Genomic DNA, 14,083 nt, shown 5'->3' on the forward strand with positions numbered 1-14,083 from the left:
GTTATAAACAAGTCATAAATGACTTAACGCTTCTGTTATTAAGTGACATTCGGTTTTTGTCATAACAAGTTAGGGTTAGGATTAGGGTTAGGTTTAGGGTTAGGATTAGAGGTTAGGATTAGGGTTAGGCGACAGTGTCATGTGTTCATGACAGTGTCATGTCACTCTTTTGTCAATACTGTCAAGTAAAGTGTTACCCTGCAACTTCATGAAGTCCCTAATGCATATTTTCCTAATTTAAACACTTTAATGGACTGTCCCAGATTACCCAAAACATGCTGTCCCACATTGTCAAACACATTTGATAAAGTGGGACAGACAAACAATGTTCTTAAAACAATAAATTAAAACTGATTTTCAACACATTTCAGCATATTATCTCTTGAACAGATCACCAACATAAATCAATAAGAACCTTGTTTTATTTTATGACGTAAAGGAGTCAACACTATGGGGAGACATGGACATAGCAGATAGTTTTAAAAGCCCGAACTCAGGGAAATTTGAATCACCGTAAAACTTAGTTCGCATGTCAGTTTTAAAGGCCCACACAAGTCGCGCCAGCAAACGTTATCAGACTACGACAGAGTAAACAGTACACAACGACTCAACAGGTAAAATCAGGCTGTGACTTCAACAATACCATTCAAGTGAACACGTAATGGCTGGCTGTGAATTATGTACAATGCGGTGCCCCTACAATGACAGATTTACATCAGAGACTTTCTAATGAGGAGCACAGCACTCATAAATCCTCCATATAAATGCATGGGGTTAGTTTGTAACGCCAAGATGGCAGTTGTCTACATATATCACACCCCTTCCGTGGCAAAACGTCGACATGTGAATACATTGAGACAATCATGTGTTGTGATCTCGCCGCTGGAGCAAGATTGGTGTCGTGAAGCCTTGCGCATGAGCATTTCTGCCAAAATAGATGCCCGATAAGTGCCCAAAAAGCGTTGCAATATGGCCGCCGAGTGGAGGGACTTGACTAAAAGGACTTAGTTTACATCCTTAACAACACAACAATTAGCGGTCCACTACTAGTGATGCTCACTACATAGACAAAATGAGATAGCTCATGAAACGTTGTGCAGGCGGACTAAACCATTTTGCGCTTTAGCAAGGAGTGACAAACAAAACAAAAAAAAACTATGAAATAATGATGGAGTAGTTTGACTTCCATACATCCATCCATCCACCCATTGGTTGGTGATCAATTAGCAAATTATTTATTTACTTCATGTAGGAAAGAATCTTCAGCCATTAGAGCCAGTAGTTGACCCTATGTCTTTGTTTGTCAACCACTGGCTCTAATGACTGGCTAGGAGAAGCATATATATACTTTACTCAACTTCTTTTCCTTCACACACCCTCTGTACCTCACTCACCATTTGTAGGCTATCTTCTGTACTGGCATGGGAAAAATTGTGTAGAAGTGGTACATTATAGTTTACTGTACTGTCCAGATTTAGTTTGTGTTGTAAAAATACAATGTTTTTTAATGTAACAAAAGTTTGAAATGGTGGACCTCTGTATTTCTGCCATTTCACTTAGTCATCAGCACAGGTCAGCCTTACTAAGTGACATGGTACCTAACTGCAGTCTATAAACAAGAAAAGAGGATTTGATTCATTTGTAATTAGAGCTGCCATTCGATCAATACAAAATATGGGTAACACTTTACTTGACAGTAACGACATAAGAGTGACATGACACTGTCATGAACATATGACACTGTCATGACACATGAACCCTAACCGTAACCCTAATCCTAATCCTAACCTCTAACCCCTATCCTAATCCTAACCCTAACTCTAACCCTAACCCTAAACCTAACCCTAACTTGTTATGACAAAAACCGAATGTCACTTAATGACAGAAGCATTATGTCATAAATGTTTATGACTTGTTTATGACACATTCATGACAGTGTCATGTCACTCTTATGTCGATACAGTCAAGTAAAGTGTAACCAAAATAGGACACAAATTCCCATTTAAATAGTTCTGGAATGTATCAGTGAGATCAGGTCTAGTCCAAATGTCAGATGGCAATCTGTTCCAAAAATTTCCTTTGAGATTCATCCACTGCTGAGCTCTAGCAGTGATTGCTAGCATTCTTTTGCTGTCGGCGGGCTTGGTAGGCTAACAGCCCCAAGGTAGCGACAAGCAGCAGTGCGAAGAGAACAATTAAGCTGACCCAGGCTCCAGGGAGGAGGGCTCTCCTCAGTGAGACACTCTCAGCTGGCACCAAGTTGCTCAGACTTAACATGTAGCCTAGAGCCCAGCCAACAGAAGTGTCTCCTGCCTGGAAGGGAAAAAAAAAACGTTTTTCCATTCAATGCAAACAAACAAATAGACAAATGTGTATGGGGTGTAAACATCAGTGTGGTTAGAGTATAATTGGAAAGGAGAATGACTACCACCATAACTGCACACACACTCACATTTGTTTACAGTTGAAATTAATAATTCATTCAAGTCATTCAGGCTACTAAAATGAGTCCAGACTTTCATATGGTACACAAGCTTAGAGATATTGTGTTTTTTTTAAAGTTGCATGTCACCTGAAACACATATATTGTACACACTAACCTTTTTTTGGAAGGCAATTTGAGGGAAGGAACCTTCATCGAAACCATAGCCTTTCAGCAGGAGCAGATTGATGAACACAGAGGCAGCACAGTAGTTTTGCAGACGTGATATTTCATCGTGAGCTACACTTAGCTTGGATAAGAGAAGTGAACACAAGGAAATAAGAGTGAAGAAAATGAAGATAAGCCATGTTGTACACTCTTACTGCCCTGACACAACAGAAAAGCCAAGTCTACAGCGCTGTTGTCTTCATGTGCCCAAAGTCATGTCTTTTTGACTTTGAGCCCTGGCTAAGACTAAATGCACTGAGGATCAACACCTATAGGGCAAATGCTGCAAAACCAAACTGATCTTAGGTTGTGATTGGTAATATTGCAGTAGTAATTAGTAAAGTCCTGAAAGCAGATGTTATAACAGCAATGTTGACTGGTGATTTGGCAAACTCCCAGGCATGCTCACTACACACTACACTACACACACACACACACACACACACACACACACACACACACACACACACTTCATTACCTCCTTGATGCTCATATTACACAGAGCTCTGGTTGCCTCCTCCAGTTTAACTGGAGTGTTCACAGTTATCCTAGTGGTGCGTTCCAAGAATGAGTGCACATAAAAGAAAGCAGAGAACGCCTGAGAAGGTTTGGATCGAATAGAAGGAGAGAAAGGAAGGGAGAGATGTTAATTATTGATACCAATAGGCTATTATTATTGAATACCAGTATTACATAAAATAGGACAAGGTGTCTCAAATAGTGAAGACTTTACTGTTCTCAAACTCATAACCCTACAAATGAATACAAGTTAAGTCTCTTTGGAGACTGGACTGCCTGCTCCACTTTACCACACCCTATCAAACCTCACCATGAAGCTGCCACTGACGTTGGGCTGGAAGATCTGATTGAAGGAACACTTAGAAAATGGACAGTTCTGGAAGTTGAAGATCTCAGACATGTTGCCCAGACAGTGACCATAATGGCCCGTGCCCTTCAGAGTCACATTTGCCCCTGAGTTGTAAGAAGTGGGTTGGGAAGTTGTGCAGGGAGAGTCAAACACACTTCCCAGTGTCACGTTGACCTCATGGCCCTCTGGATAACAGGGGTGCGACACAGAACCTGCATAGCCCTGAGACTGTGAGGGACAGGACACAGGGAAGAGAAGTGGAAGATCACCATTGTTATTGTTATGCCATTGTTATGCCATCAGAAAAGTACTTCCGCCAGAACAATGGTTAAACCAGCAAGGCTGTATTTGAGAAAATTATTTGTTTTGCTAAATGGTTAAATTAGTTGGGAAATAGTTTTGATTTGCTTTGATATGTGAATTCATTATGTCACGCATGTATGAACAGTATTAATTTTCATTATTGGAAAATTTTGTTTTTGTAAAGTGTTAATCTACTAGGTGGAATGTAGCTAGAATCCAGCCATGGAGTGTTAGTCATGTGACACAGGTGTGATGGTCAGGTGCAGGAGCAACATACAGTAGGTTTTCTGACCGATGATAAGTTGAGTAGTGCTAACTGAACTAACTACTTCATGGAAAAAGCCACCAAAGACAACTCCTAAATGACTGAAGTTTTGTTATGTATGTTGATATATTTTTTATCAGCAGTTTTAAAGTAGATTTTTTTTCAATTTTGGGAATTTTTGTTGTGTGGCGTAAGGAACTGAGAAAGAGTGCTACTTACAAAGGCCTTGACATACGAAGTGACCTCACCTTAAGAACCTGGGCCAGGAGCTGCAACAGCATCTGGTCGAGGCCGTAGCACAGGAAGCTATGGGTGTACAGCCTGTAGTTTTTCCCGTACAGTCGCAGTGTCATCTCGTTCTCAGGGTTCTCCACATTTTCCTGGGTCACAAATGTGATCTGGGTGGAGGCCCCTCCAAAATCCAGTGCCCCGACTGTCGGCTTTCCTGAACTCAGCCACTGACCTATGAATCCATACTGCAAAACAGTTTCAGTGTTTGGAGGACTGGAATTAGAGTGAGGGCACCTCTAATTAATTTCAGTTCAAGTTGAAAAACATGAAAAAGATGTTGAGAGACATGTTTGGATACCAAAGACTAAAAGGTCAAGCTACCAATCTAAAACATCTCCAGTGACTTGTTTGGCCAGTAGAGGCCCTCACACACTAAAATGTCCGCTGTTAACTTTACCAGTGCCCTGCTTCACATTGACTCACATATGATGGAAAAACAGATGCAGCTAGAGTGTGCTCTCTCTGGCAGAGTCTGTCATGAGATCACTGGATAACTAACACAGCATACTAAGGATGGTTCTTGAGGTTAACTAAAACGGCTTCGTCCTTTGCTGTCATTCTTTCTTTCTTACCGTTATGTCTTATGGCCAGATTAAGGTGATAATCTCATTCAGGTTCAGGCATGCCTTATATTCTTTTATAAAAAACGGTTCTTCACACTGTCCAAAAAAGACAAACTGTACTACTTGTGTTTTTTACAGTGCCATTGGTGGAGCAAGTTGCTAGGAATAATGAGGTAATTGGACCAATCCCAGGTAGGAGACATATATGAACTATACACGCCATTTGAACTGAAAGTAACTTAATCTCTGCTAAATCTGTTAAATTGTCTGTACAATCTCCAGAGCATGACATACCCTCATGGCATTCTTTAGCACCGTACCTTAATGAAGTTCTCCAGAAGGTAGTTCACAGTGACCCAGCCATATGCACCCTCTTCCTGGCCGCTAAGGATTGCGGCCCCCTTGAAGTTAAAGGGATAGCTCTTGATCTTCTGACCAACCTCCTCAAGAACACTTGCACACTGATGATGGTTGGAGAGGCTGCAGAAGAATGAGAGGATTAAACATGAATCGACTGATCTCTGAGCTGTGTGAGAGGTACACATTTTCTTCCACCTTTGCCTGACCAAACATTCAGGACCTTTGTTAAACCAAACAAATAAACCCAAAAGAGATAAACTGCAGTGAGAGTAAAAAGAGTGAACATTCCAGAACGGTGAGGTAGTGTTGCTAGATTTGTGTGTACAGTGTGTGACTGTGTGTAGAAAATGCATGAGTGTCTGTGGTGTGTCTGTGAATGGCAGAGAGGGGTGTGAGGCAATGTTAAGGGGAATCCATGGTGTAGTTCCACTGATGCATGGGCCTGTTCTAGCTTGTTCTCTCAGGATAGGGAAGTCCTGATCTTATCTTTGACTAGCATTACATTAAGTTCTCAGAGAAACAATCAACTTGGATATAATACAATACAAGCAAGACAAACAGTAGCAAAAAATTTAGCAAGTACTAAAGTCACACACACAGTCTCTCTCTCTCTTTCTCTCTCTCTGTCTCTGTCTCTCTCTTACACACACACACACACACACACAGACACACATACTTTAAGAGCCTCATCCCAGCTGTTGCACCCAGGTACACTGGTGTGAGCCGATGACGTGCTTTAGGGATTTCCTTTGTGGCCGTGTTGAGGCAGTCCTCCAGACTGCGTCCAGCAGCTCCTGGCTGGCCTGCATAGCTGGAGATTCCCTTTCCTGAAATAGTCCAACACACATTCAGTATTTTAAAGCACTATAAATTAATGAAAAGGGTAATTCCTACATCGTGTTACGTCATACTTATTACTTGGAAATAAATGTTACCATTAAATCAGTATCCACTCAGTTGACCTTCTAAATTCAACCATAGTTGACACATAATACACAAACTTATAGATAATATACCTTATTTGATTATTGCCATAATTGTTAATTTGGTTTCACCTCTTTTAGCAGTGATGAGTGGATAAATTACATATTTCTCATTTATAGTTATGACTCTTGATGAATGCACTATAGTGATAGTGTATTGTAAAACAATTTGTACCTACGTACAAGACACAGCAAGATCAATGAACAATGAGAGCAATTTCAACACCTTGCAAATGCAAACGTGCCAATCTTATCATTGTGCGACGGTTAAAACTTCAGGTCTGCACAGGAATTCTCTTTGATCCTGATATCATGGCAGTGACTACTGTAGGTTGATGTCAATAGAACCCAAAGGCAGGTTTCAGAAATGGTGACTCATGTGTTACCCACAGAGACACAGGACATCCCTTGGGTTGGGTTACATTGCATTCATGTCTGTCTCTAGAGATTCATGTCTGTCTCTAGAGACAGAGTTTGTTTTGACAACATCTAAAGATGTGGCACAAAAAAAGATCATGAGAAAAAATAAAGAGAAATTCCAAGAAGCTCTACCAGCTACAGACTGATGGTCTGTGCTGTGCCAATGAGATCTCAGCATAGGGGTTTAGATTATTCCTTGCCAGTCTAGACTAGTTAGACTTAGACAATGCTGACACTGCAGGTACTGTGTAGGTGCCAGTATCAACACAAGTAACAAAACATATTCCCTGACCTTCCACGTGACACTCGCTGTGCTGGCTGACCACTCCTGTGTCATTCTGTTTATCCGCCGGCCACTTGTAGATGTACATGGATGTGTGGGAGGAGCCCGCATCCAACACAATGCCATACTAAGACAGGGTGAGAGAGAAAAGAGAGATAGAGGGAGGTGGGGGAGAGAGGGACACAGAGAGGGAGGGAGAGAAGAACATTTGCATGACAGTGTTCCACCCCAGATATGTCTATCTACTGTATCTATTAGTTTAATACTGCAGGCAACCAAGCTGCTGAACACTAATGTCTTTGCTTTCTGCTGTGTGTGTGTGTGTGTCTGTGCGTGTATGGGTGAGTGAGTGTGAGCGTGTGTGTGTGTGTGTGTGTGTGTGTGAGCGTGTGTGTGTGTTTGCTCGGGTCATTCTCTATCTTATTGCACCACTAGTTAGACGCCTAATGTAAATACTGTAAGTGAGAGGGCGATACAACTTCACAGACATGATCCCACAACTCCTCAATCAATCTCTCTTCCCAAATACCCACTCAGTCAAATGTACAATTCCATGACTTTCCCCCAACTTTCCCTGCACAAAAAGAACTGAATTTCCATGACTTATGTAATATACCGACCAATGATTTCAGAGCAGCCGCGTAGCGTTCAAGAATCATTTACTTTTTTAGAGCGGGAGATGAATAAATGGGCATTGAATAACCAAAGCTGGGCTAGGCTTACTCAAGCAAGCAGTAAAGCTAATAACCAGCTGCACTAGTTCTGTGTGGAAATATTTGTATTAATGGCAAGTAAAGTTTAACCTTTAAACACTGTTCGTTGCTACCCCCCTTAATGTACTGTTTGCGGTCAAATTTGACCGGACAGTTTTAACTGCTCTTAAATACCAATACCATGACAAAAAGTATTATTCAATAGAACATTATTGTAAACAGACCCTTATGAGAACATTAACATCTACATCATGTGTGTTTGTGTGTGTGGGTGTGTGTGTTTCTGTATGTGTGTGAATGTGTGCGAATTCTTCATACACAGTGCATGACAACATAAACTGAGAACATGAACTGTGTGTGTGTGTGTGTGTGAGTGAGAAAGTGGGTGTAAATGTGTGTGTGTGTGTGTGTGTGTGTGTGTTTGTGCGTGTGTTTGTGCGTGTGCATGTGTGTGTGGGTGTGAGTGTTTCTGTGTGTGTACTGTACATGCATGTGTGTGCAAACATTGGTTGTTTTCCTGCACATGTAGCAACATGACAACATGAACTGACAACAGGAACTGTTTGTGTGTGTGTGTGTGTGTACATGTGTGTGTATGTGTCTGTTTGTGGGTGTGTGTGTGGGGGGTGTTTCTGTGTGTGCGTGCATGCCTGTGTGTGCGAACATTGGTGGTTCACATGCACAAGTGGCAACATGACAACATGAACTGACAACATGAACTGTGTGTTTGTGTGTGTGTGTGTGTGTGTGTGAGAGAGAGAGAGAGAGAGAGAGAGAGAGAGAGAGAGAGAGAGAGAGAGAGAGAGAGAGAGAGTGGGTGTACATGTGTGTGTGTGTCTGTTTGTGTGTGTGTGTGTGTGGGTGTGTTTCTGTATGTGTGTGAATGCCTATGTGTGCGAACATTGGTGGTTCAAACGTGCAAGTGGCAACATGACAACCTGAACTGACAACATATACTGTGTGTGTACGTGTGTATACTGTGTGTGTGTGTGTGTGTGTGTGTGTGTCTGTGAGTGTGTGTCTCTGTGAGTGGGTGTACGTGTGTGTACTTTATGTGTGTCTGTTTGTGTGTGTGTGTGGGTGTGTGTGCTTCTGTGTCTGCATGCATGCATGTGTGTGGGAACATTGGTGGTAAGTTGTAGAAGTGTGTGTAAGGAGATGTCTTTTACTTCCTGGATGAAAATTATACTCTTTCCCATTCATTTCCTATATGGCGGTCATTTTTGACCGTAAACAAAAGAAGTGTTTCTACGTTGAATAAACCACTCAAAATTCAAAGAAATTAGTCAAAATAAATTGTATGTGTTTAAAAGCTTTTTGTGAAGGATATCATACGATCTTGAGGCAATCTGATGAAAAATGCCATATTTATGGTAGAGGGAATGTGTAAATCGGTCATTTTTGACCAGAACAGTGTTAGAAGGTTAAACTGCTACAACAAGATTCCTTGATGGCCTATTCCATGACTTTGCCCCAAAAATTATAATATTTCCTGACTTTCCATATCTGGAATAGACTTTCCAAAATTCCATGATATTCCAGAAATCCCATGACCCATGGGAACCCTGAGGCAAGTTTCCCCTAATCTTCCCAATGGAAAAACGTGCTCAACACCTCCTGAAAATTGTACACTGGGTGCTGGAACCTTGTATGTAAATTACTGAATATAAAGAAAAAGGACAGCGCTCACAGTTCCTTAAAAAACGTTTAATTGCCCCAATAGTATAATCGCCATTGACACGCTGAAGAGCTTTCAGCTTGAAATGTCCATGGGGCGATTAAAAGTATAAGGAACTGAGTCATGTCATTTTTGAGTAATGGTGTACTGTATAGGCTAATGAGAAAAACTTAATTTACAAATCAAGGGTTGTGAGACTGTTTTACATAAGAACTGTAGCTCATTTACAAGAGCAGTATAGCACGGCAAGAGTTTAAGATGCTCATTGTTCAGGCCTACACCACTGAATCCAGAGTATGTCACACCTCTTTTTTTTACAACACAACACAAACTTGCTTCATACTGCAGAACGTAGGCCTATAGCCTACTTGAGAACCTCTACCACTTCCTTTTCACACCACCTCAGCTGCCTTCATTTACCCATCTCTTACTTTCTTTACTCAGTGGTTTCTAGTCTTTCCCTTGTCGTATTTGGTGTTGGCTGTCCGCTGCTGAGTGTAATTATTCAGTAAGGTGCAAAACGACAGTTGACAGATTCGGAATGAAAACAAAGGTGTGGCGTGTTTAGGAGATTTAATGCACATTGCATGCCGTTAACCTGCAGGCACACTATGACAGCTGTGGAAGGAGTGGTGATTATGCTACCCAACAGTGGCTTGCTCCAGCATGCATGCTTACTCATACTGCTGAGCTGCAGAGTGGTGACCACGGACATCACCAAACAGTTACATTGTCATGGTGTCAGCGACTTGCCTTAAGGTGCACAGTTCTTAGGGATGTTTAAGAGAGGCACCATAACAAAAGAGAATGCAAACACACACACACACACACACACACACACACACACACACACTTTCATTCATGAGCTAAATAAACACTACGGGCACACATATTCACTTACATAAGTGCCATTAAAAGAGAGCAGGCAATACAAATCTATGAATGTCTTGAGCCACAAGTTTACAGCATTGAGAAGAGGATAATAGAAAAGCATAACTAGTTGGTCTCTCCTGCCTCTCAATGCCTGCCTGTCTATTGACTATAATAATCAACAAGCAGCCAGATGTCAACACATATTATGATCGTGACATGACACCAGTCATGTTGAAAAAGTAACCATTGTGATTAGAAATAAAAAATGATATATGGCATTAAAATATAGGCCTAATGAAATGTAGGAAATTAGTGGTCTGTGTTGGTCTTCCCGCTTCCCGATTGCAATGCAGAAACATTGTGTCCAATTACAAATACCCGCAAAAGATCGCAAACGTCACACATATTCTACCATTATTTGATCTGGCTGTCTCTAAAGCACCGCTGAGTCTAGCCAAATTAACAGTCGCGGATATTACATTTCCCAATTCATTTTAATACAGATTAGTCTGGTGTGTTTCATGTAATCCTTTGGACAAACCATTTAGTCTACACACAGGCGACAAGGCAGAGGACGCCGAGGAGGTCTGAATTAATGAAGAGGTCTGAGGACCACACCATATGGGTTACATGATGTATTTTTAGCATGTCAGTGTCAAGTCCACTTTCAGGATATCAGAGCCAAAATATAGGCTACATCAACACATCGAAGTATCTTAAACGCAGGCTTTGGATTTGTAAGTTATAGTGCCAATTGCATCAAGTGACAGTTGTAGAAGTTTGAAATGGGAGACTTGAAAAAGTTAAATAACTTACCATGTCAGGTGGAGGTGCATACATTTCTTTGGTCGGAATGGTGAGCAAAATTATTGCTACAATTCCCAGGAGCAGAAGCGCCACCGGGAATAATATTTCAGATCGCAAGTTCCCCATGTGTGTAATCGGAGTCCCTTGTTACATGAATAGCAGTCTCTTGAGTGTGCGTGATTTTAAATACACCAGTCAAATGGGCTCGCATTACAGCGAGGGAGCGTTTATGGCAAATTGACTGCGCTAAACATCTGCCCTCAACGCTTTTCCGGAGTTGAGATGACGTTATTAACGGATGTTTGCTGATGTTGATCCATGTCGTGTTTTCTGTCCCTTTCATTTGTGAATGCATTCAGGCAAAAGGCAACTATGTATGAAGCCAGTCGATTTGAGAATTGCGCTCCTGGACTACCGTAACGTTGTGGGAAAAATGCCTCAGTGAAAGGAGAGGTCCGAGTGTGGCGTTATACGCACAAAGGCACAAACTAACCTGTTAGAAAACATTCAAATAATATATTAAAGGATCTTATCTCATAACACAAGTGTCACAGTCGTTAATTGACTCGAAACACTTCGTAACATATAGGATATGAGCCTTCAATTCTGAAGGAATGCCTAATTATATAGCCTACTATTAAGATGTGACGGTACTTAATTTGCATCTCACGTTCTAACTGTTCTTATTCAGGCATCACTGAGTAAGGCTGACATAACAGTCTGAATGTACTTCATAGCCCCATTGCAGTATCTGATCTTGGTGGTGTCAGACTAAATGGCCCCTGTCATGGGATAAAGCATAAAAAAGCCAAGTGATCTAGATTTTAAATCAAATAACAATACAGTACGCAACACCTCAAAGGGCTCCTCTCTCTGGTTAAGACACATTGTTTGTTTTTTTTGTCTGTGCAATACTTTTAACTGTCTTTCTTTGCTGAGAATGTAGACTGTTTTAAATGAAGACTCACTTGTTTAGGTTACCTTTTGGCTAACCACAGTCTTTTATTTATTGATAATTTTATCTGTTGTATTTTTACTTTATTTTATTCTTAGACTTTTTTTTTACTATGTTTTATTGTCTATGCACATTGTAAAGCACTTTGTGACCCTGTCTGTGAAAAGTGCTGTATAAATAAATTTGACTTACTTACTTGCTTACTTTCATTTATAAACACAGGTGGCTGAAGATATTGCACATTTGCTTGAGTTGAAATTTGGGAGCCCTGAGTGGATAACTCCCACACGGTTGCCAAGCTACACTTGGCCTAGGTCCCGCTCAGAGATGGAACAGCACAACGGACCACAAGCTGGGGAATGTTGACTAACTAGGCTACTTGAATTTGAGCTGTCATAGTCCAAGCTTTGTTTAGGTTGCAATATGCATCCCATGAATGATTTTAACTATTTGCCATATTGGGCCTATATGAGACCTTGAGCAAGAAAGAGCTTTTGCCTGTGTAACAAGCATGGACGGATTATCATGACCATGGGCCCTGGGCACAAAATCGGGATAAATAAGTACAATTTGTCAAGTCTTCCAGGGCCACCCTGGAGAGCTGGACCTAGGGCTCTGGACACATGCCCACTATGCCCATGCATTAATCCGTATATACCCTCTAGTATTGACAGATGCAGTTGTAATTCCTAGCTCTCCTCTGCACTGTATCTTAAATGTTATTATATTGCTGTAGCTGTAGCTGTAGCTGTGCAAGCTTAAATGTTAAAATGCTTACATTTTATTCTATTACTGTAAATCACTTGGATTTGTGTCTGCCAAATTAATAAATGTAAATGTCTCAGACCTGTCAAAACCATACATTCTGTTGTGCTGAGGATTCATGGATTTCTTAATATCACATTACGTTCACATTGCATTTGCAAGTCTTATCAATTTGTATTTTTTGCTCAGATCTGATTTTGTGTTTGGCTGTTCACATTACCTTTTAAAATGTGGCCTATACCAGATTCCAATGTGAACTGTTTGCAGCTCCATGCACAAAAGAATAATAACAATGACATCAAGTAACTCCCGCCGGTGCATAATTGTGACAAATGTCAATGTAGATCAACATAAAAGTCACATCAAATCCGCCTTGGTTTTTCACACTGCGACCGCATTGAAATATATCAGACCTGGGTCTGACTTGGGACCACATATGGAAGTGGTCTAAATCTGATTTGAAAAAAAAAAAATCAGATCTGGGCAAGTGTTCACACTACTTCTGAAGAAGTCTGACCTGGTCACTTGACCCCCCAAAAAAATCAGATTTGGGCCACTTTTGCCTGCAGTCTGAACGTAGCCTAAAGATAGAAAGGACTGTTTCTTGTTCTGATAATCCAGCGTGCATTAGAAATGGAAGCACAGCAAGCACTCTGGATTGTGACACAATACAACTTTCAGGAACAAGACTTCTTTATTCTTGCTATCTGGGCTGCACAGTTTCGCTTTTAGATGTCACTGCTCTTCAAAAGAAGTGCTTCTCAGCATTGGGACATATTCTTAGAATCTAGACTTCGCCGACAAAGGGCTCAAGAGTTCAAGAGTTCAAGACATAAAATGTTGCAAAGTGTAATATTCTGATATGGCTCTGATATAAAGCCATTGGGCCTCATTCACCTCATCTTCCTAAGAATTTTCTAAACTGTGTTCTTCAGAAGATTGCGAACTCTTAAGCAGATTCACAAAGGTGTTCTTAAACTTCAGAATCGTTTTTAGTCTTGTTCTTATCATGCTGAATGCCATTTCTTCTTAAGTTGACAGGGCATGCCAATTGTTCTTAAGTAGCATAGGAAAATGCCATAACCATTTATTAAGTCAGAGTCAGTTCTCAAATGTGCGTAAAAGTGCTCGAGTATTCGTAAATTCTGTTCTTACTTAAGAACAAGAAAACATTGGTGAATACCATAATCTTCATCAAAACTGATTAAGTGGGTTTTAAGAACAAATTTCTTTATTGGTGAATGAGGCCCATTTTTTTATTTCAGGGTTTTATTATCATCTTTCATCTGTAAAAGACTTTATGTGG

The 14,083-nt window shown here is 40.8% G+C and overlaps 1 protein-coding gene across 1 annotated transcript; it reads right to left on the reverse strand.

The window, feature by feature from the left end:
• Nucleotides 1-404: 404 nt before the first annotated feature.
• On the reverse strand, nt 405-11,374 carry entpd2b (ectonucleoside triphosphate diphosphohydrolase 2b). Its single transcript, XM_076284639.1, has 9 exons — nt 11,067-11,374; nt 6,996-7,113; nt 5,977-6,127; nt 5,261-5,420; nt 4,335-4,562; nt 3,480-3,746; nt 3,129-3,248; nt 2,601-2,732; nt 405-2,313 (listed from the first exon to the last, which is right to left on the reverse strand). Exons 1-9 carry the CDS (start codon nt 11,181-11,183, stop codon nt 2,104-2,106), a joined length of 1,503 nt encoding a protein of 500 aa, XP_076140754.1. The 5' UTR covers nt 11,184-11,374; the 3' UTR covers nt 405-2,103.
• Nucleotides 11,375-14,083: the final 2,709 nt, after the last annotated feature.

This window comes from Alosa pseudoharengus, unplaced genomic scaffold, assembly GCF_046254945.1.
Source record: "Alosa pseudoharengus isolate Yale_2024_CS ecotype anadromous, Long Island Sound unplaced genomic scaffold, YU_APseudo_1.1 YU_APseudo_1.1_scf_14, whole genome shotgun sequence".
In the NCBI taxonomy this organism is placed as follows: Eukaryota; Metazoa; Chordata; class Actinopteri; order Clupeiformes; family Clupeidae; genus Alosa; species Alosa pseudoharengus.